Source organism: Oryza sativa, chromosome 6 (genome assembly GCF_034140825.1).
Source record: "Oryza sativa Japonica Group chromosome 6, ASM3414082v1".
Classification (NCBI taxonomy): domain Eukaryota; kingdom Viridiplantae; phylum Streptophyta; class Magnoliopsida; order Poales; family Poaceae; genus Oryza; species Oryza sativa.
In genome coordinates, this window is record NC_089040.1 from 15370818 (window position 1) to 15392442 (window position 21625).

The 21625-nt window shown below is 43.8% G+C and overlaps 1 protein-coding gene across 4 annotated transcripts; it reads left to right on the forward strand.

Annotated features, from left to right (window-relative positions):
* Positions 1-4010: 4010 nt before the first annotated feature.
* Positions 4011-12396, forward strand: LOC4341004 (uncharacterized). 4 transcript variants are annotated; one of them, XM_026026606.2, is made up of 4 exons: positions 4020-4992; positions 9811-9862; positions 11861-11905; positions 12007-12396. In XM_026026606.2, the coding sequence occupies exons 1-4, from the start codon at positions 4179-4181 to the stop codon at positions 12143-12145; spliced, it is 1050 nt and encodes a 349-aa protein (XP_025882391.1). In that variant the 5' UTR covers positions 4020-4178; the 3' UTR covers positions 12146-12396. The 4 variants fall into 4 exon arrangements, with proteins under 4 accessions (XP_015641663.1, XP_025882391.1, XP_025882392.1 ...); XM_026026607.2 differs by having other exon boundaries at positions 12021-12396; XM_015786177.3 differs by lacking the exon at positions 9811-9862 and having other exon boundaries at positions 4011-4992; positions 12021-12396.
* The last annotated feature ends 9229 nt before the right edge of the window (positions 12397-21625 follow it).

Here is a 21625-nt window from a genome sequence, read left to right on the forward strand (position 1 = left end):
GAGGCTAGGAGTCCATCTGGTTTACATGCATTTTGGCCTTTATTAGCAATTCTGAATGGCCCTTGAATGGACAATTCATGCATGCTTGTTAAATCAACATGGCAATTGATCCAATGGCTCCAATGTGCTAGAACCGGCGGCTCTAATGCGCTGATGATGTGGCTTAACGTGGAGCTTGCTTTATAGGAGTTAATGCTTATAGTGGGTATCGATTATATAGAACTACTATTAGGAGCGCATCATTTCAAGCGCCAAACATGCAGCAGCCCAGGCCCACCCCACCCCACGTCCCGTCATCCCACTCCTACCGTTGTTGGAGTAAACGATTTACTCCTATCACTCGCCTCAACCACACACCTTTATTCAATTAAACGATTTACTTCGATAATAAAAATAACTCCCTAGCTTCCGATCCCACCCTACGTCCTGCATCGTGCTCCTGCCATTATCGGAGTAAATGATTTACTTCGATAAAAACAACTTCTCTACTTCCGGTATATATTCTATTTTTCCGTACCCAACTAACCACTCTCGCCCCCATTTCATTTTTTTCCTTTTTTTTCAGATCTGAATTGATCCACCATCCCAGCCCACAGATCGGCGACACACCATGGAGGAGGACGACGACACCGTGGCAGTTGATGGCGGTGGCCGGCAAGCGGCGGCCGGCGGCGGTTGAGGCGAAGGCATTGCTTCGGGCCTCGCTGCCGGACGCTGGGCAACACCTTAACTAGCAAGGAGGTGTTCAACTGGGCCAATAGCAACAACCAGCGGCTGCTCCACGTCGGCGACATTGATAGAACAAGCAAGTAAGGAAATGACACTCTGATTTGCATCTGCATACTCTCCTTCAACTTCACGCATGAAGCCCCATTTTTTTTTTGCAAATCAAATTAACGTGCAATCTCCAATATTACCTGATCTCAATTGATGGGCTGCACAGGTCCTACATTTACACATCGTGCTCCATGTGGCTGGCCGCAGAGGATAGGATGGAGTCCGCCGGTGATAGAGGTTGTTTGCTATTTTTCTTTTGCTCTATTGACATGAACGAGAATGTTTTTGCATTTTTCCGTGCTTGCTAGATGATGGATGGCTGCTACTGCACAAAGTCGTGCTCATCTCTATACCACACCGCTACATCCTTCCATGATTCCATCATCGACTACTGCTCACCGCCCGGTTGCCCTCTGCACTACCAGTCACAAGACACAGACCGTGCTCTTCATCCTTATAGCAAGATCCAACAAAGCCACCAGATGGATTTTTGGCTGAATCATTTTATCGCTTGAGTGTGATTGAGCCTATAATTTTTTCATTCATACGACTATTTTGTGATACAGATCAACAATACTCTTAGTATCAGTTTTTACTCTTATATTGTATATTAAACACATCAATAAACATATTACTACATGGTGGCTACGAGATCATGGCTATATCGAGAGGAAGGTGGTAAATGTTGTTGACGGTCGTTAGCAATCAGTTTCGACCATCAATATTACCAAAATAGAGGAGAACTAGTTATGCTTGCAATGATATACATGTTAGAATAATAATATTCCACTAGTATTTGGTTCACTAACCCTTTTGCAGAGAATAACCATAAAGTGGAGGAGAATCGACATCAACTTAGACGATAAATCAATCGGACGATGTTAAGAATCAGACTTATGTATGAATGGGCCAAGAACTCAGAATTGACACGACGAATTGGGCCAAAATTCACAAGTCTACGAAAGAGAGCAACGGAGGAGGACACCTGCCGATTTTGGGCCAGGTTGGACCAGCCCATGGTTCGGCCGAACCATTGGGTTTGGCCGAACCCCCCGCAGCGCCGTTTGATCCAGGTTTCTCCTGGACGGCTGAGATGGCTCCCCAATGATGGTTGGTGGGTATTACCGACCTTTCCAACCGTCACAACCATCATTCTCAAGCTATAAAAGGAGCTCTCATCCTCACTTCACTCACACACCTCAAGCAAGAGCTCTCTCATATTCTCTCAAGTTTAGTTAGTGTTATCTAACTAGTGGAATTGGAATAGAGTAGAAATCAGGAGTCCAGAAGTCTTCGGAAGAGTTCGGGTATGGCTCTGGTAGCTCTTCTCTTCTCTTTTGTATGCTTTGTACTTTATTTAGAATACTCTTCTTTATACATTTATGGCATTGAAATACTTTTCGAGTATATGAATACCTACTTTACATTATTTTCATGTTATACTGATTATACTGCTAGGTTATCTGGGAGATGTTTTGGTGCGGGTATAATGTTTGCTTATGCAATTACTCTATGTCATGACGATGATATTATAGTAGTATCTGGTAGTTCAGACGTGGTGTCTAGATTACGGGATATCATTATTTGGGGTTATATGCTGTGGATGAGAGGTGGGCCGCTGATGGTGACAGCTCAGTACGAGTATTCCTCCGTGCGTGTATATAGTCCTAAGTTAATTCTCTAGGGAGGGTACTCCTCTATATTTAGCCCCGGTTGTATGGTCATGATGGGCTGTCGTAAGGAACTCGGCAGTCAGGGGTGGCTTCTCGAAGTACCAAGAAGGCATCAGATAGAGGGTATTAGTTAGTATATCAGATAGCTAGAATGTATATGTATACTAGAAGTATAGGAATATATTATCTTTCTCTTTTCTTTCCACTTAGCTTAGATATTTTATTATGAGAATGAGTAGCTTAATACTTGTGTGTCACTCTACCCTTGGATTATTTTAACCCCTACTTAGGATATGATTATCATAAGTAATATATATATTATTAGTCAAGTTCTCTATATCATGATCTTTCCACGGGATTAAATAAATACAATACCCTTGGAATACTTTCGAGTTAATCGCTACAATGGTATAACCGTGCGCTTGCCGATAAACTCTGTAACCATAATATACCAGGAGTATTTCTGCGCCATTGCTGGGAATTATATTTCTAGTAATGTCGTTAAGAAATACCAACAATTGTTTTACTCACAGACCATGAAATCTCAGTTTTTACTCTTATACTGTGTATTGAACACATCAATAAACATATTACTACACGGTGGCTACGAGATCATGGGCTATATGGAGAGAATGGTAATAATTGTTTTACTCATAGACCACAAAATCTAAACAATATTTATAATATTGGTAAAAGAATTATTAGCCATTCGTGTAAATTTGTTACTTTTAAATGAGCAGATGTGGGACGATGGGAGTAAACGAAAAACTCCACGGAGTAAATTCGTTACTTTTGAAACGTGCGGAGATACTAGAAAAATGGAAACTCGGAAAGAAAAACTAGACGGTAAATATTCTACTAAAACGCAAAAACAGAAAAACTACAGAGAAGGAACAAAAAACAGACAAATCTGCATGGTTAATATTTCACAGGGCCCATTGATAATATACGGATTGGTTAATATTTCACTGGGCTCATTGATAATATACGGATTAGATGGAAAAGAGAAAAAATAAACACGGAAAGTGGAGTGGTAAAAAAGAAAAAAAATGAACCGAGAAAATGTGGGATGCGGAGGAAAGGTGGGGTGGTAAAAAACGGAAAAACCGGAAGGAGAGGGTATTGTGCGGTGCTCGAACTAATATTCCACGCTGTAGAGTGTGGAATAGCGCTACCGATCAATTATATAAGAAGAAAGGATCTGTCCCTAACATTAATTCTCCTCTTCCCCCCTCTTCTGATGTGGTCACATTCTCGCGTGCTCATTTGCAGAAGCGCTAAGCACCATTCTAACGTCGGACTCTGCTGAAGGCTGCACAGTGGATCAATATGGGCAAAAGACATAAAGACATGTAGACAAAATCATTGTCTTCTTGCTGGAGATATGATTCGCCATGAAAGTAAGCCAAGTTGTTGCGCTATTCTTTGCTTCGGTGGTACGTTGCCGACCATAGAGTCATAGACACGACAACAGTATTAGATTCCGGCAAATGTATTAACACTAACCCGAGCAAAGTGAAAGCCCAAAGCCTTAAAGCTCCAAACCCAAAGTGCAAAAGCAGTGGCCTAACCATAAGCTACATGGCCCTCACTCCTTAATTTACTTATTTGTCTTTAATTGGTTCTCGCACAGGCAAGCCACTGCATAACATGCAACAAGCTATCGATCAGTCACTTCCCTAGTTCCCTTGCTGCAGTTGCGTTGCACCAGTACCACTCAACAAACCAATGGAGATTCATCTTCATCTCCATTTCTTAGCGATCCTTGTAGTTGTGCCGATGTTGGGTAGCCCCGCCGCCGGTGGGCTCTGCCGCGACAGCTGCGGAGGCATCCCGGTGCGCTACCCGCTGAGCATCGACGACGGGTGCGGCAGCCCATACTACCGCAACATGCTGACCTGCGCCGACAACGCCACGCTCCGCCTCCGCACGCCGTCGGGCACGTACCCAGTCGTCGGCGCCGACTACGCGGACCCGCACCTCGTGGTGACGGACCCTTCCATGTGGACGTGCGAACGGCCCTTCACCTCCGTCCGTGCCGCGCCCTTCAGCCTGGACACCAGCACCCGCTTCTCGTTGTCGCCGAGGAACGACTACCTCTTCTTCGACTGCGACGAGGAGCGCGTGATCGTGGAGCCGCGGCCGGCGGTTTGCGACCGGTACCCTGAGCGGTGCGACTCGACGTGCGACAGCGCGGGGTACCTTTGCCGGAACCTGCCGGGTTGCCGGGGCGCGCTGGAGGAGAACAACATGAGCTGCTGCGCGTACCGGCCGCGAGCGGCGGAGTCGCTGCGGCTGATGCTGCGGCACTGCGAGTCGTACACGAGCGTATACTGGCGCGCGGTCGGGGACAAGTTCCCGCCCTACGACCAGGTGCCGGCGTACGGTGTGCGGGTGGACTTCGAGATCCCCGTCACGACGCGGTGCCTACAGTGCGAGGACCGGCGGCGCGGTGCGGGGGGCACGTGCGGATTCGACCCGGTGACGAGGGACTTCGTCTGCATCTGCAACGACGCTAGGAACTCCACCACGGACTGTGCAGGTGCGCTCGCCAAGTTCTCCCCTATTCAATCAGTATTTATAGGCCAAACAAGCAGTTACACTATGGTGCTGTTTGGTTGGAACATGGTAACCGTAATGGTCATGAAAATGATTGCAACAAGTGATTACATTAGTGCAGTCCCAATACATAATTTCTATAAACAATGTTTATAGTGACATGTTAATAAGACATCACAAAAGAAACTATACTCCACAACCCATGATTTCTTAAAGTGGGTCATTAATAAATACACCATCTCTCTTCTCTACCAATCATATTTATTCTTCATCTATTATGAAGACACTGTTCTCTCCCAATACAAAATTTGATAGTGTCTAGTGCATAGGTTCTTGTGTTGAAGCTGGGTCGAAGCTAGATCTTACATGAGACCCAGTTTCTTTCTCTCTTCACTCTCTCTTAATTAATATAGTACCACATAAACTAAAAGTCCTACATGGTAATGTAGTTAATGCCATAGAAACCATCCTAAGTGGAGGGTTGGGACTGCCCTTATATCCATTTGCTTCGTGATTTGTTTGGTTTCCCCATGTAAACCACTTCCTTTAGAGCGTTTAGATGGAACCCGTAACGAATTGAGTTTCTTATGAACGAAAATGAAATTTTGAATGGTGGGCTCGCAAATTCAGAAAGTAGCTGGCCATGAACAAAATAAATCCAAAATTCTCAACAGAAGGGGTAAGTACATTTTACCCCTCTTACCTATTGTATTTGCGTAAAATACACCACTCAGCTTTAAAATCTGACATCTAACACCCTAACTCCTAAAACCGTTTAGTTTACACCTTCAATAGGTGGTTTTAGCCTATACGACGCCTACATGGTTATGGTTATCCAGTCAGCAAACTTAAATTAAAAATCATTGGGCCCATATGCCAGTTCTACCACTCTTTTCTCTGTTCCTCTCCCCTCCTCTCTATATGCACGCAGGCCACCCAGCGACCGCCGACCAGGCGACCACCACCTCCAACACACCCAGCCGTGGGTTCGACCACAGTCCTCAGCGGCTCAGCGAGCGAGCTCGCCGCTGTCGTCTCCAACTTGCCTAGTGGTTGCTGAGACAGAGGTAACGCAGAGGCGACAACATACGGAGCTAGCATGAAGAATAGGGTTAGTGCAAAAGCCTGCTCCCACACCAACTACACCACCGGTTGCTGCTATTGCAAGTATGGCTCCCAATTCTAGTTTGTTGGTAGTCCAGTACCACTAACTACTACATTTGCACTAAGTCATAAACCCAATACCCACGTGTATCTTCATTATAAACACATGGATCGAGCACAGAGGCGAGTAGGGGGCTCACAGCGGCGATGGAGCTTGAGCTCCTCTCCGAGTCCCCAACAGCCTAGGAAAGGGGCAGGGGTGGTGACAGATGGGGAGGAAGAAGATAGAGTGAGTGAGTGACACGGATATGTGGGACCCCATCTCTCTCCCCCTCAAACATGGATATTTGCACATTTGGAGTCTGACATAGCATCAAACCAGCTAAAACTAAATCGGGGGTAAAGTGAACAGCATTAAAAGTAGAGGATTTTTACGGTACACTATAATGTAAGTATATACTGGCAGTATAAACGATCTATTGGTGTAGATTCATCTAATGTTTCTCTAGATTAGTTTAGAGTATAAATTGAAAAGGGTAAAATTGTCTTCCATCTTTTTGCGTGGGGGTATTTTTGTATTTTGAGTTTCCTTCTTCGGTCAAATCCAGCCCGAGAGAAATCTGCTCGACAGAATTCCGTTCGCTTTTCCTTCATCCCATGCGTCCGCTGCCGCCGATAGCCACCGTGAGCAAACGCCACCCCGCGCCACCGCGAATTGGAAATCGACTCGAATTTCTGGCCTTCTTTCCTCCTGTGACCTGTCCTTCCAGTCCACCCAAAACCTATGTCTTCCAAAATTCTCCAACTCCGTACGTCTTTGTGCGTGGGAGGGGGTGGAGCCGCAGAAGGGCGCCGGCCGCTGGGGGCTCGTCCCGAGGCACGCAGCGGCAGGGGGATGCGGAGCAGTCAAAGGTCGCGGAGTCAGGGCACCCGAGCACAGCTGCTACAGGCGGCAGCAGCAGTGCAGGAAGCGGCAGCAGCATTGCACGGCATCCGGCCATCCGGGCGGCGGAAGCTGTCTGTCAAGGGCAAGGAGAGCAGCCAAGTACAGGCAGTAGGAGGAGGCAGGGCAGCAGCAAGCAAAGACCAGCCGGCAGGCAGCAAGCAGCAAATGGAAAGAACAGAAAAATGGATCGCGCACGTTATATCGATTAAAAAACGAATATGTTACGACAGAAAATCGGACGCGACTCCTGGTCGATCGGCCGCCCGATAGGGAGGGGTAAAATCGGGTGCTGCCCTCAGCATTACGTCAGTGTCATGCAGCATAAAAAACACTTTAAACTATTTTTTTCTCTTAAATTATTTATTCAAATCATGATTCGATTGCACCATTAAATTCATTGAAATTAAATCTTCCAAACAAGACTACACATGGATCTATTCCGACGAAAAAAATTTTTAGCTTATTATTGAATTATTTTTGAATGTTGCACGATGTTCCACCAGGTATGTCGGAATTGTTTCACTAAGTAGATCGAAAATGTTTCAATCGTTTAAATGGAACGTTGTTTTACCTTATATAAAAACAATATTTCAGCAAATAGCGAAAGAATATTTCAGTTCACTGCAACATTTGATCCATACATAGTGAAACATTATAAGTACACTAGGTGAAACATCGTTGGTGGAACAAAAAATGAAACAAAATCCCTTAATAGAGGGTTTCCAAAATATATGGGTGATTTGTTGCAAAAGAATGTTTCGTTCACTGTAATATTAGATCTATACATAGTGAAACATTGTGAATACACTAGGTGAAACATTTTTTTGGAAAAAAAAAGAAATGAATTCCCTTAATAGAGGGTTTCCAAAATATGTGGGTGATTTGTTGCAAAAGAATATTTTAATTCACTGCAACATTAGATCTATACATAGTGAAACATTGCGAGTATACTAGGTGTAACATGTTTGGTAGGGACACGTGGCAGGTGGACAAATGGTGGGGCCCAGGGGGGCATGCGCGTCGCCGGGGGGGAGGGGGTGAGCGCCCGATTTCGCTCCCGCCGCGCCGGTTGCCCGATAGCGAGCAATTCCGCTGAAAATCACGTGTTATTTAGCTATCATCCTGGTTCGAAACAGACAGATGAAATCCAGATGTAATCCCCGATAGCATAAGCCATCGAGACAAGTTACCTCTTGTCGAGAGAACTCTCTGAAAAGAAGAACAAAAGGGTGGTGATGTGCCGAAGTTGTAATGGATTTTTTTATCCTCTATTAAAAGGATCCGGGGTCTATATTTATACACCGAGTACAAACTTAGTCCATTATAGACACGACTCAAACTTTCCTAAACATAAAATACAAACAAGACCATACAACGGTCTCTTACCATATCTCTAACAAAAACCAACAAAAATACCCTAATTAATAGATACAATTGCCTTTATTGAGATCTCTCTAATTGGCAATGGCGGTTATTCCAAATTAGGCCCACACGGAGCCCAACCTTATCATATCGGCCATTTGCTATATCGGCCAAATCAAACATGTACTCTATTTCCAGCCGATATGATGCCAGCTGATGCGCTGTCCGACTTTGAAACCAACTCGACTTGGCACCAAATCCGCTTCGATCTTGCTTCTATTGTTCTGAGTCTGATGCAAAATTCCGTTGTTAACACATGGCCGCCGCCAGGGGCATTGGTTCCTCCAGCTCAACTTCCTCCGCTTAGGTCATCTTCACCAAGCTCCTTACGCTGACCCCTCCCACCATGCTACCGCCGCCTAGCGCTAGCGTCGGTCGGCCCTGCCGCCATGACACACTCTCCACCGCCAGCATACAGAGGGACTTATCCTGCCCGGTTAATGCCAAAATTTGGTAAGACTCTTTAGTGAATTCGGTTAAGGAAAGAGCACAATCAACCGATGGAAACTTATCCAGAAGAAACTTATCCAAAAGGAAATGTGAAGACTATGGCATGACGGCTTAATTCTATCTATTAATTAGGCAGGATTTAGTAATTTCCTTCTATCTGTAGGAAAGTGTGTTTAGTGTCCGATAAGGACTTTATGTTTTTCCTTTTATCTTTAGGAAAGTTTGTATCGTGTCCAATAAGGACTAGTATCTACCCATGGGTATAAATATGTACACCTGTTGTCCCTGTATCCTATCTCCATAGATCAACACAATCTACTTTCGGCGCATCGCCACCCTTTTACATTCGACGAGTTCTTGTTTCAAGTTGGGCAGCATCGGCTTCGATCTCCGACGAGGAGTAAGGCTTGTTATGGCAGCTTGCATTGTTGCGACTAGTGCTTCCATCGCTTCGACACTCTAATATTGTCCATGTAAGACGTCGAGTTGTCATATGCATTATATAAGCTAGATTGACAGTGTTTTCTACTTGCATCGACCAATCTCCATCTAGGGTTTTGTCGATATTGGCTTGATTACATTGTTGGCTTAGATATAATGTATCCACCATCCTAAAAATCAGTCAAATGCTTGATTGTCTAGATATTATGTTTGTTTTCATACTTAGTGTTGCATCAGTTAAGTTTGATCTACTAAGTCGTGCTTAGAACCATAATCTCTAGCTTGCTTATTGATTGCCAATAAGGGTTTTATCGAGGTTTCAGCCGATGAGTTATCTAGATGTTGCATCGGCTTATGAGAATTACATACAAGATGAATTTAGCCTATCGCAACAAATGTTTTACCGTTTATCTAATCGTTTGGATCTGATGAAATCAGGACACCAGCCGATGACATGTACAGCCGATTGCTCAAAACCCTATCGACATCGGTTAGTATCGACATTGGCTCGTTAGCCGATCGGCTCTTTGGTGATCAACATATTTATTTATTTTGCCAGTTACAGGATCAAACTTACCAGCACGATTTGCATCTCATCAATATTTTGGACCTGCACTGAAACTAAGCAGAACTCTCACGCCAACACGGATCTGGCACCATCTGCCGAGCACAGATTTGTTGTCAACAGCCAGCCCCTCCTCCACCCTTCCCCAACCTTTGCCTAGGCCAAGAGTCATCGTTAGGCTACTGGTACTGCCCCGCGACTATCCGCTAGCCTCGCCGATGGGGCCTTGCCCCCTGCACCCCCGCACCAACTCCTCTCCGACATCATCCGCATGTCTGGCATCGTCCCCCGATCTCTGTGCTCAAGATGCCGGCGTCCTGCCGTCGCCGCGTAAGGGAATGTGGCGGCCTCTTGTGCCCTGTGGTCCCTCGATAGCTCCGCTGCTCCACGCGGGTTGCCAGCAGTTGTCGCTTGCCCCCAAGCGTGTCTTTGTTGCCTGCTTGAGATTGGGTGAGGGACACCCATCTGGTTGGCCTGGTCTGCTCCCTCACTGCTCTCTTGTTGCGCTCTTATGAACATGTGCTTCTTCCAACCGAAGAAAGAGCATAGATTATGACTTGGTCTAGGCTGGTGGGGAGAACTAGAGCAGAATAGAGAATGTCCATGCGTCACTGTCGAACTACTGCTGTCGTATCTTTTTTTCTGCTACTAGCTATTTTTTTTCCAAATAGTATTCGGGTTTAGGTTTTCTGTATTTTTAAAAATTTAATTTCATATTTTTTTAAAAAAATCTTCAGCTGTTGCAACGCACGGGCCATTTTTCTAGTCAATGAAAAAAAGGGAGGCAGAGCTTCTGCCTTTGTTTCGAAAATTTGGGTTGAACTTCTGCCTTTGTTTCGAAAATTTGGGTTGAACCAAACACGTGTATAAGTCAACAATAGGTAGTAATTAACAATTGCAATGATCAATCAGGAAATTTTGGTGAGGCTAAAGGCGAGAATAAGGAAAATTAAAGTGCTAAAATCAAAATAGTACTACTTATGTCCAAAAATAGTTGATGAGTTTAAAATTTGTTCCAAAATAAGTTGATTTGTGTTCTTTTAACTATCTCGGTTCTTCTATTGTATTATTTAGATCTTATTCTAAGCTATTTTAAGTTCATATATCAATATATTTAATTTTATATATAACTGTGTAGATAATTTTACTATGATAATACTGTTAATAAACTGTTTCAATCTGGCCTAGGATGGTTTGGCTTTTGGCCAAAAAGCTTTTCCTAAATAATTCAGGTTGAAATTGAGAATATTGGGTCGTGTAAATAAAGAAAAATAGGGGGGCATGACTGCTGGATAATATGTTTTATCTAATCTTAATCTAATTTGCAAAAGGAACTATAATGAATACAAATTTAAATTTCTTCAGCAACCCAAAATTAACCATAAATTTAAATTTCTACAGAAAACGATGCATAACTAAAAAACTATATTTGTGTTCTAAAACAAGTTCTAAATTTGTTCCTCCATGTTTCCAGTTGCCACCGTGATCAGCCGTTAGTACTAGTTGTAGCATGAAGTGATAAAGATGGTAAAATTTATGAACGATGATGTTGGATCTCTTACGGATTATGTCCCTCATATTTCTCTGGAGAGAAAGAAATCCCTAAATTATATTATATACTACCTCTGTTTTTTAACATATGTGATCATTGACTTTATATATTATGTTAAATTTTTTTGGCTTGATTTAAACAATATTTATATTTTTTAAGATTTGCATATAATTTTTAATAAGACGAAATAGTCAAAATTGTAACAAAAGTCAATAATGTCATATATTAAAAAACGACGGAGGGAGTAATTGCTCGCAATTAATGGGTATACGTATCGATAGGTGATACAAATACTGAAAGTTACTCTCATTGTCTTTAGAAAAAAAATATTTCAGAGGCAGTTAATGTCAGTATGATCTTTTTATGTGTAGATGGTCCTGCCTCAAGGTATCATTCATCAGCTGGAGTTGTTGCCGGTGAGCACCACATCTTAAAATACAATCTTGATCCGAATTGAATTAATAAGATCACTACATTTTCTTTGGATAAAACAGTGAGATTTCAAAAATGATTTCAGTCATTTTTTTTCAGCAAGCGCTGTGTTCTCAATCTCAGCAGCCGTTGGTATCACTGGACTTGTGTGGTACATTCGCAAGATCAAATCGACCAAAGTGGTGACTTGTGGGGTTCAAAGCAATGAGAATAGATTTTTTTAATTTGAGATGACTACAAGGAGGATTCAAAGCAATGAGAATATATATTTTTAATTTGAGATGACTACAAGGAATATTTTGATGAGGGTAGAGGCCTGGATGGCAACACCCTTGTTTCTTTTCGTCATATTCGAGAACTTCATTTGAGTAACTTGAAGTTTTTGAATTAGTTGATTTATTAAGTCATGTATATATAAATATTTATCAACTATTTTCACACAAGTAGTGGCAAATTTGATTATGTGTATGGTTAATACGATGTTTTAGGTTAAGTCAATGTTTAAACACAACTTGAACTAGCCATTTAGTCACGGTTAATGTTTCACAACAGTAGCTCGCGAACCGATCCTTAATTGTCATGAGCATGACCATCAAAACCATGTGCTCACAACCCATCATTAATTAGATTTTAATTATCAAAATAATTATCATAACACGATTGACCATCGTGAGCTACCATTAAGAGTATAACAATAAGTGATAGTGAAACATGATTAACCCCATTAATAAGCTATTGTTTCTAAGCATAGCTAAGCATATTTAATAATCATATAGCTGAACCAAACCAATATATAAGGTTCTAGCTAATCAAATTATAACCTATAGGAAAATAAAGTCATCTTCGGCTATAATTATTTGCGAAAGGCTCACCACCTGATGATATTCGAAAATAATGCATAAGTTGAAATAAAACATTAGCTTTAAATGGGTTCAACATGCTCAAAGGGTTATTTGGGATCTATGTGACTTGTCTTACAAACAAGCGTCTTCAATTTGTTTTCAGGAACTTCTCCAGCAAACAAACGCTCCTTCGAAACGACCAAAAACTAAACCTAGAACGCAAAACAAGGAAAAACACTAATAAAAACCAAATAAATAGTACAATTAAAGTTCATAAATGGGTAGAGCTTGAATTTAAATGAATTATTAGACTTGAACTAACTCATTCCGAGTTTGTATGAATTAGTTATCAATTTTACAAAATTAATTCCAATTAAAGCCTATTAAAGAAAAGACTATTCCAAATTAATTAAACAATTTACAAATGATTTATAACTGGGATTAAAGATTAAAACATCCTCCGAAAATAGATTAGATCATATTTGCTAGATGACATATATTAAAAAGGAATAATATATCATTACAAGAGATAACAAGATTTATATTGATTTTGCAATGGCTTGAGATGGCGCTGATGTCAGTGATGACAGCATCATCGGTGGGTGGCTCTGGATGGCAGCGAGGACTGAACGACGGCGCTTCGGCGAAAAGCGACAGCTCTGGGAGAGAGAGGAGGCGACGACATACTCACCAATGGCGACGGCAACGAGAAACGGCAACGGGAGACGGCCAGCGACGGCAAACGATAGCACGGCGGCGGGAACCGATGACACCAACACGAAGAGGAGAGCAAGATGGTCCTTACCGACACTTACACGACGACGAAAGGCGAAGACCGGCAGCCGGTGACGAGCTTCGAGCGGCGGCGAGATCGGGACGACGGTGGCGACGACTTTACAACAATCTCCGGTGGAGACGAGAGGGCGGCCGGGTTTCCCCTCACTGCTGCGATGCCGACGGAGGCTGCGGCGAGGTCCGGCGACCACGGAGTCGATGATGGATGGCGGCTGGAGAGGCAGCGGCAACGGCGGCTCTCGGGTTCACGTCGGCGAGTGGCTGCCGACGAGATTTGGCGCAAGGGAAATGGCGGCCGAGGTAGTCCTCGTCCTTGCGGAGCAGATGGAGGTGACGGCATAGGGCGGCATGGCGCGGCTGGAGTGACGGCCGGCGGCGGAGAGATGAGGCTATGTCACAGCCTGAATTTACGTTTCAGGATTTATAAATTATTTAATAAATTATTAATCGAATTTATATTAACTGTTCATTAATTTACAAGTGAAGTTAAATGTGGAAAATAAAATTTCCTTAATTTAAAGCATGGATGGATTTAATTTGTATTAAATTCTCCATGATTAATTATACTCTCTAAAATTTTCTCGGAATTTTCGGAGCTCAATTCCTAATGTTAATAATACAAAGAACAGTTTAGCAATTATTTAAATAATAAATCAATCATTAAATGATCTGGATATTATTATATTAAATACTTTGAGTGTCCAAGTATGTTCAAGATTTTTCTTGGAATTATTTGAGCATTGGAAGTATTTTTAACAATTGAAAGATCATCTCATTGGTTAATTTATTTGGAAAAGCAATAAAATCATCCTTCCTAGTCTTGGGCCGAATTCAGCCCATTCCCTCCCTTCCTCTCAGCCGGCAGAAAAGTCTAGTTTACCTCCCTTTCGCTACAGTGCTCCTTCTTCCAGCTCTGGACAGAGCCAGAGCCGAGCCGTGCCGTGCCTGTTGCCGCCGATCCCCTTCCAAAATCCAACCTCTCCGTTGCTCTTCTTTCCAAATTGGTTGCGGGAATGGAATCCTCTCAATATGCTCTTCCTTTTTCCCAAGAAATCCCCAAAAGTTTATATGGAAATCCTTTCCAATTTTGCGGTTCAACCTTTCCTTTTTCCGGCGAAGATCTAAACTTTCCCGAGTTTTTCCCGTCGTTGTGGGCTCGATCCCGGCCTCCCATGGCTATATAAAGGACCCCCTAGTCGTCCTCTACTCATCCCCTCAAGTCCCGTCTTCCGCCGTCGCCGGAAACGCTCTCCCCTTGCTCTCCCTCTCTCTCCACCTCCGGCCGCCGCTCCAGCCGCCATTCGCCGTCGCCCCGGCCTTCGCCGGTTAGCGCCGGCACCTCCCTCGGCTTCGCAGTGAAGAACTCTACTCCGGCCACCCGTTCTTTTGCGCCGAACCCCGCCGGAAGTCGCCGTCACCGTGAAGGCCGAACCGTTGCCATGTTTTGATCTCTGGCGAAGCTTTGCCGTCGACTCCGTGGTCGCCGGACCTCGCCGTATCCACTGTCGGCATCGCAGCAGTGAGGAGAAGCCCGGCAGCCACTTCCGCGAAGACGCAAGCCATCGGAGCACCGTCGTCACCGTGAAGCCGATCTGTTACATCTTCAGTCGGTTCGTCGTCGTCCGTCGTCGCCCTCGGTCGCTGTTGACTCCATTGGGTTCGCAGGAGCAAGGTGAAGCCCGGCCATCGGTTTTTCTTCGCCGAAGATCGCTGAAACGTCGCCACCATCGCTGACCCGACCCCGTCGCCGCCTCTACCTCGCTGCCGGCCGTCTGCCGTCATCTTCCATCGTCGCGCCACCCCACAGTGAGCTTTCCTCTCTCCGATGTCGTTCACCGGTGTAGTTTATCCATAGGGTCTTGATCCAATCTAATCTAATTTGGCCCTAGTGTCGTCATCATCTTCATGTGTTGTCACCGGAAAATCGTCGCCACCATGGACAGTACCTCGCCGCCCTTCGAAGCTCGTCGTCAGCCATCTTCCGTCGCTGTCCGTCGTTGCGTAAGTGTTGGTATAAATCGTCGTCGCCTTCTCTATCTCCCGGTGCCCTCCGTTTGCATTATTGTGCCGTGGTTCGCCGGCAACCGCCGCTCCTATGCCGTTCACCTGTGAAGTTTTCCCTAAGGCCTTAATCCGATCTAACCTAATCCGCTGTCTGTCTAGCGTAGTAGTCGTCTCCGTGTGTTGCCGCCAGGTAGCCATCGTCATCTCTCCCTCTTCGATCATTTTGGTTCGGTGAGACTTCTATCCGTGTTCCCTCGGTTTAGTTTTTAATCTCTTGTTTTTGTCGTCGAGTAGCCGCCGCCGTGCCACGCTTAGCTGCTGCCCTAGCGTCGCCGCTGTGCTAGACGCCTAGCCGTCGCTGTGCCGTCATCCTAACCCTAGCCGCGTGTCTCCGCCGAGTCGCCGCTGCCTAGCCGAGCCAAGTCGCCCTAGTGCCGCCGTGTCGCAGCTATGTGCCGCTTTAACCCAGCCGCCGCTTTAGCCGTTGCTCGGTAGCCAAGTTGTCTAGCCGTAGGTGCATCCCTAAATTCCTACCGGCCTATCGTTTGACGTACCGGGGCTTTATCGTGAGTCGTGTCTAGCTCACCGGTTTAGTCGCAGCCGTTGTTGAGTCGTTCACTCGTTCGTTCGAATGAGGTGTTCCCCGTGCTTCGTTCGTTCGTCCGTGTTGAGCTGTTCAGAGCCACCGGTTCCGTTCGCCGGTTTCGGTTGATCATTTGGGTGATCCCGTGTCACGTAGAATTAACACGTTGAGTCGGAATCTCGTGAGGCCCGCTTGCCAGATCAATCTAAGCCATCCAATCTTGGTCGACTCGGTCAAGATTAATCTCAGCCATATAAATCCGTTCCATCTTTTCAGTGGCATATTATTTCTTTTTAATATATGTCATCTACCAAATATAATCTAATCTATTTCCGGAGGTTGCTTTAATCTTTTATCTCAGTTATAAATCATTTGTAAATTATTTAATTAATTTGGAATAGTCTTTTCTTTAATAGGTTTAATTAGAATTAAATCTTGTAAAATTCGTAACTAATTCATATGAAATCGGAATGAGGCCGTTCAAGTCTCTAAAATCATCTAAAATCATGATCTACAAGTTTGTTTACTTAATATGTATTGTTTATTTGGTTTTTATTAGTCTTTTTCCTCGTTTTGCGTGTTAGCTTGTCGTTTCCGTCGTTTCGATGGTTCGTGAGTGCGCCGGAAGTATTCAAGAAGACTAATTGAAGACCGAATAAAGCAAGGCAAGTCACACCGATCCCAAACACAATTCCTTTGAGCATGTTGATCCTATATTTAAATTCCCTATTTATTTCAACTGTGCATTTACTTTCGAATGTCACCGGGTGGTGTGAATCTATTCCTTTGTTATGGCCAATTTGCATTGATCACCTTATTTCTTGATTACCTTGGGTTACAATTTGACTAGTTGAGCTTTATATATTGGTTCAGCTAGATATATTAGATATAATTGCTTAGTCATGCTTAGAAACATTAGCACACAATTGGGATAACTAATGTTTCACTATTACTTAATGATGGATATTTAATGATAGCTCACGATGGTCAATCATGATTGGTTAATTAATTAATTTGCCAACTAAAACTTGATAATGGTGGGTTGTGAGCACATGGTTTTGATAGTCGTGCTCATGACAATTAAGGACCGGTTCACGAGTTTCGGTTGTGAAACATTAACCGTGCCAACCACAAGCCAGCGTGGGCAACGGCTTTACCTTTTATATAGCATGGTTCATTGCAGGGCACCAGACTGAGAAGTGGCGGAGATAAGCCCACGGGGGTCGCTGGGGAGTCCATGCCTTGTTTTATAAGGGGGTGATTATGATCCAGGAACGGTGCGCTGTGGTGGATTGTGTTGTGCGAGGGGTACTGTCACAGCTCCTTTCCGAGGTACCGTGGTGGTATTGAGGCGCATGGTGACATGTTGTGGGGCTGTGTCTTGTGGGTACAGTGGTACACCTCTGGCCAGAGTAAAATTATTCGAATAGCCGTGCCCGCGGTTATGGGCGGGTCGAACAATGTCTTTCGTGATTAGTCCCATACTACTCATTAATAATAATGTGGTAATTGATGGTAATTAATTTAGCTCCTGGTTTGGAGATAGATCTGTGCAGCCGGGTATGATTGTTCAGGATGGTTGGGCCTGTGCAGCATGGGTGTGCTGTTCAGTGTTGATTAATATTGATGATTAATTACTCTACTGTTTTACAATTCTCAAATGTTTGCTAAATGCTGCTTTTGCAAATGAGCCATATATTATGCCATCCTTTGGTATCCTTGTGCACTTGTATATTTGCTATGTGGCTTGCTGAGTATGTCATATGCTCACCTTGCAATAATCAATCAAACCTCAGTTGAAGACAAGTTGCAAAGGAGAAGACGTTTGGCTTATACCCCAGTTGAGCTGCCTGTGGGAGTGGAGCCGGAGCTTCGCTAGACCGTAATTCCGCTGCAGTTTTCTTTTCTTTTGTAAGTATGTAACGTTATTATATTGATGAATCTGTATATTAAATTGTCAGTTTGTGTACCTCGGCTGATTCCTGGACGAGGATTTAATGCACAAATTAGTTCGGAAATTACTAGTGAATTTCCGGGTGTGACAGGCTAGAATGGGGAGAGGCAGCCAGGGCACGACGGCTCAGGAAAAAGAGAGGAAACCGAAGAAGAGGTCCGATGCATGCTATTTATAGCCAAAGGAGGAGATCAGCTCGGATACGGGAGGAATCGGCGGCGGAAGAGCTAGGGTTCGCCGGCAAAATATGAGATAAACTCCGCTTCGAATCCACGCGATAAACAACGGTATTTGCTCCGATTCTTGAGGGAAAAGAAAGAGGAGGATAAGAGCAACTAATCCCCTCAATCAATTTTGGAAACGGAGCACGGGATGTGACGGATTTTGCAGAGGAAACGGCGGCGCACGCACACGGCTTGGGCTCTGAACAGGCTCGGATGGAGGAGGAAAATAAAATCTAGCGAAGCTTCAGCTCCACTCCCACAGGCAGCTCAACTGGGATCTAAGCCAAAGGTCTTCTCCTTCTGGATCCTTTTTATTCAACTGAGGCTTGATGATTATTGCAAGGTGAGTACATGGAATACTTCGCAAGCCACACAACAAATATGCAAGTGTACAAGGATACCAAAGGATGGCATAGTATTGGCTCATTTGCAAAAGCAGCATTTTGCAATCATTTAGGAGTAGGAGAACGGTAGAGTAATTAATCATCAATATTAATCAACACTAAACAGCACACCCATGCTGCTCAGGCCCAACCAAATCTGAACAACCAACCCCAGTCGTACAGATTAAACCTCCAAACCTGGAATTTACCATTCCAAACCAGTAGTCAAATTAATTATCACATTATTATCATTAATGAATAGTGTGGGACTAATCATGAAAAAATTGCTCAACCCACCCATAACTGTGGGCATGGCTATTCAAATAGTTTTACTCTGGCCAGAGATGTACCACTGTACCCACAAGACACGATTCCACACATGTTACCATGCCCCGAAGTACCACCACGGCACTGCAAAGGGGGAAATCGTGACAATACCCTTCGCACAACACAACTCACCACAGTGCACCATTCTTGGATCATAATCACCCCTCAAAAACCGGAGGTATGGACCCCCAGGCGACCCCCACGGACTTCTCGCTGCTTCACAGTCTGGCGCCCCGCAATGAATCATGCTATACAAAAGATAAAGCCGTTGCCCATGCTGGCTTGTGGTTGGCACGGTTAATGTTTTACAACAGTAGCTCACGAACCGGTCCTTAATTGTCATGAGCACGACCATCAAAACCATGCGCTCACAACTCACCATTAATCAGATTTTAAATATCAATTAATTATCATAACATGATTGACCATCGTGAGCTACCATTAAGGGTATAACAATAAATGATAGTGAAACATGATTAACCCCATTAATGAGCTATTGTTTCTAAGCATCTTTAATAATCATATAGCCGAACCAAACCAATATATAAGGTTCTAGCTAATCAAATTATAACCCATAGAAAAATAAAGTCATCTTCGGCTATAATTATTTGGGAAAGGCTCACCACCCGATGATATTCGAAAATAATGCATAAGTTGAAATAAAACATTAGTTTTAAACGGGTTCAACATGATCAAAGGGTTGTTTAGGATCTGTGTAACTTGTCTTGCAAACAAGCGTCTTCAACTTCTCTAACGAACAAACGCTCCTTCGAAACGACCAAAAACTAAACCTAGAACGCAAAACGAGGAAAATCACTAATAAAAACCAACTAAACAATACAATTAAAGTTCATAAATAAGTAGAGCTTGAATTTTGGATGAATTATGAGACTTGAACGACCTCATTTTGAGTTCGTATGAATTAGTTATGAATTTTACAAAATTAATCTAATTAAAACCTATTAAAGAAAAGACTATTCAAAATTAATTAAACAATTTACAAATGATTTATTACCAGATTAAAGATTAAAACATCCTCCAGAAATAGATTAGATCATAGAGTAAATTGCACCCATGGTACACCAACTTAGCGGGTGGATGCGATATAATATAAAAATTTGAGAATTGAACATTCGAGTGCAACAACTTGACAAGTGGGTGCGTTTTAGTAGAAGAACTTAACAATTTAGTATTTTGGTGCATCAACTTAGCTAAGCATATACTAGGTGAGTTTTTTTTTCACGATGTCAATATACCATTACATAGCAATACTACGGATATTACCTTATAATATTGAATTTAATCTTTGAGAATTATACTGCACATCCAATTACCTTTAAGAATTTTTGTTTTCTTCATCTTCTCAAATCTCAACCGAAATATAATAATTTCTACATCCAGTTTAATTGACTTTCAGTTATTAGTTATTAGAATAAAAATATAAATATACTTATATACAAACCCACGCTAGTATATTATCAAAATAAGTACTTAAAAATCGAATATGTGTAAAAATGTGCTCCAAATAATTAAGTTGTTGAATAACTTCTTAACTTATTGTATCGAAATCATACATATCTTGCAAGTTGTTGCATTTATACGTTCACTTATAAAGTTCTTATACTAAATTGCACTTATCTGTCAAATTGTTGCACTAGAACGCTCGTTTCTCAAGTTCTTGCACCAAATTGCACCTACCTGCCAATTTGATGCACCGTGGGTGCAATTTACTCTTAGATCATATTTGGTAGATGACATGTATTAAAAGGAAATAATATGTCATTAAAAGAGATAACAGGATTATATTGATTTTGCAATGGCTTGAGATGGCGCTGATGTCAGCGATGACATCATCACCGGTGGGTGGCTCTGGACGGCAGCGAGGACTGAACGACGGCGCTCCGGCGATAAGCGACAGCTCCAAGAGAGAGAGGAGGCGACGGCAATGAGAAATGGCAACGGGAGACGGCCAGCTACGGCAAATGATAGCACAGCGGCGGGAACTGATGACACCAACACGAAGAGGAGAGCAAGACGGTCCTTACCGACACTTACACGACAACGAAAGGCGAAGCTTCGAGCGGCGGCGAGATCAGGACGACGGTGGCGACGACTTTACAACAATCTCCAGTGGAGACGAGAGGGCGGTCGGGCTTCTCCTCACTGCTGCGATGCCGACGGAGGCTGCGGCGTGGTCCGGCGACCACGGAGTCGACGATGGATGGCGGCTGGAGAGGCAGCGGCAACGGCGGCTCTCGGGTTCACGTTGACGAGCGGCTGCCAACGAGATTTGGCGCATGGAAAACGGCGGCCTAGGTAGCCCTCGTCCTTGTGGAGCAGATGGAGGCGACGGCATAGGGCGGCGTCGACCAGGGAGGCGGCATGACGCGGCTGGAGTGATGGCCGGCGGCGGAGAGATGAGGCTAGCGCGGGGAGAGGCGGCTAGGGCACGACGGCTCAGGAAAAAGAGAGGAAACCGAAGAGGAGGTCCGAGGCATGCTATTTATAGCCAAAGGAGGAGATCAGCTCGGATACGGGAGGAATCGGCGGCGGAAGAGCTAGGGTTCGCCGGCAAAATAGGAGATAAACTCC

What these genes read in the sequence shown, in the direction of transcription:
- LOC4341004 (XM_026026606.2), top strand. Translation starts at nt 4,179, where the DNA reads ATGGAGATTCATCTTCATCTCCATTTCTTAGCGATCCTTGTAGTTGTG. An exon ending in CTCCACCACGGACTGTGCAG is followed by an intron (nt 4,993 to 9,810) that starts GTGCGCTCGCCA and finishes TGATGAAATCAG; the next exon opens with GACACCAGCCGATGACATGT. An exon ending in TCAAAACCCTATCGACATCG is followed by an intron (nt 9,863 to 11,860) that starts GTTAGTATCGAC and finishes TTTTATGTGTAG; the next exon opens with ATGGTCCTGCCTCAAGGTAT.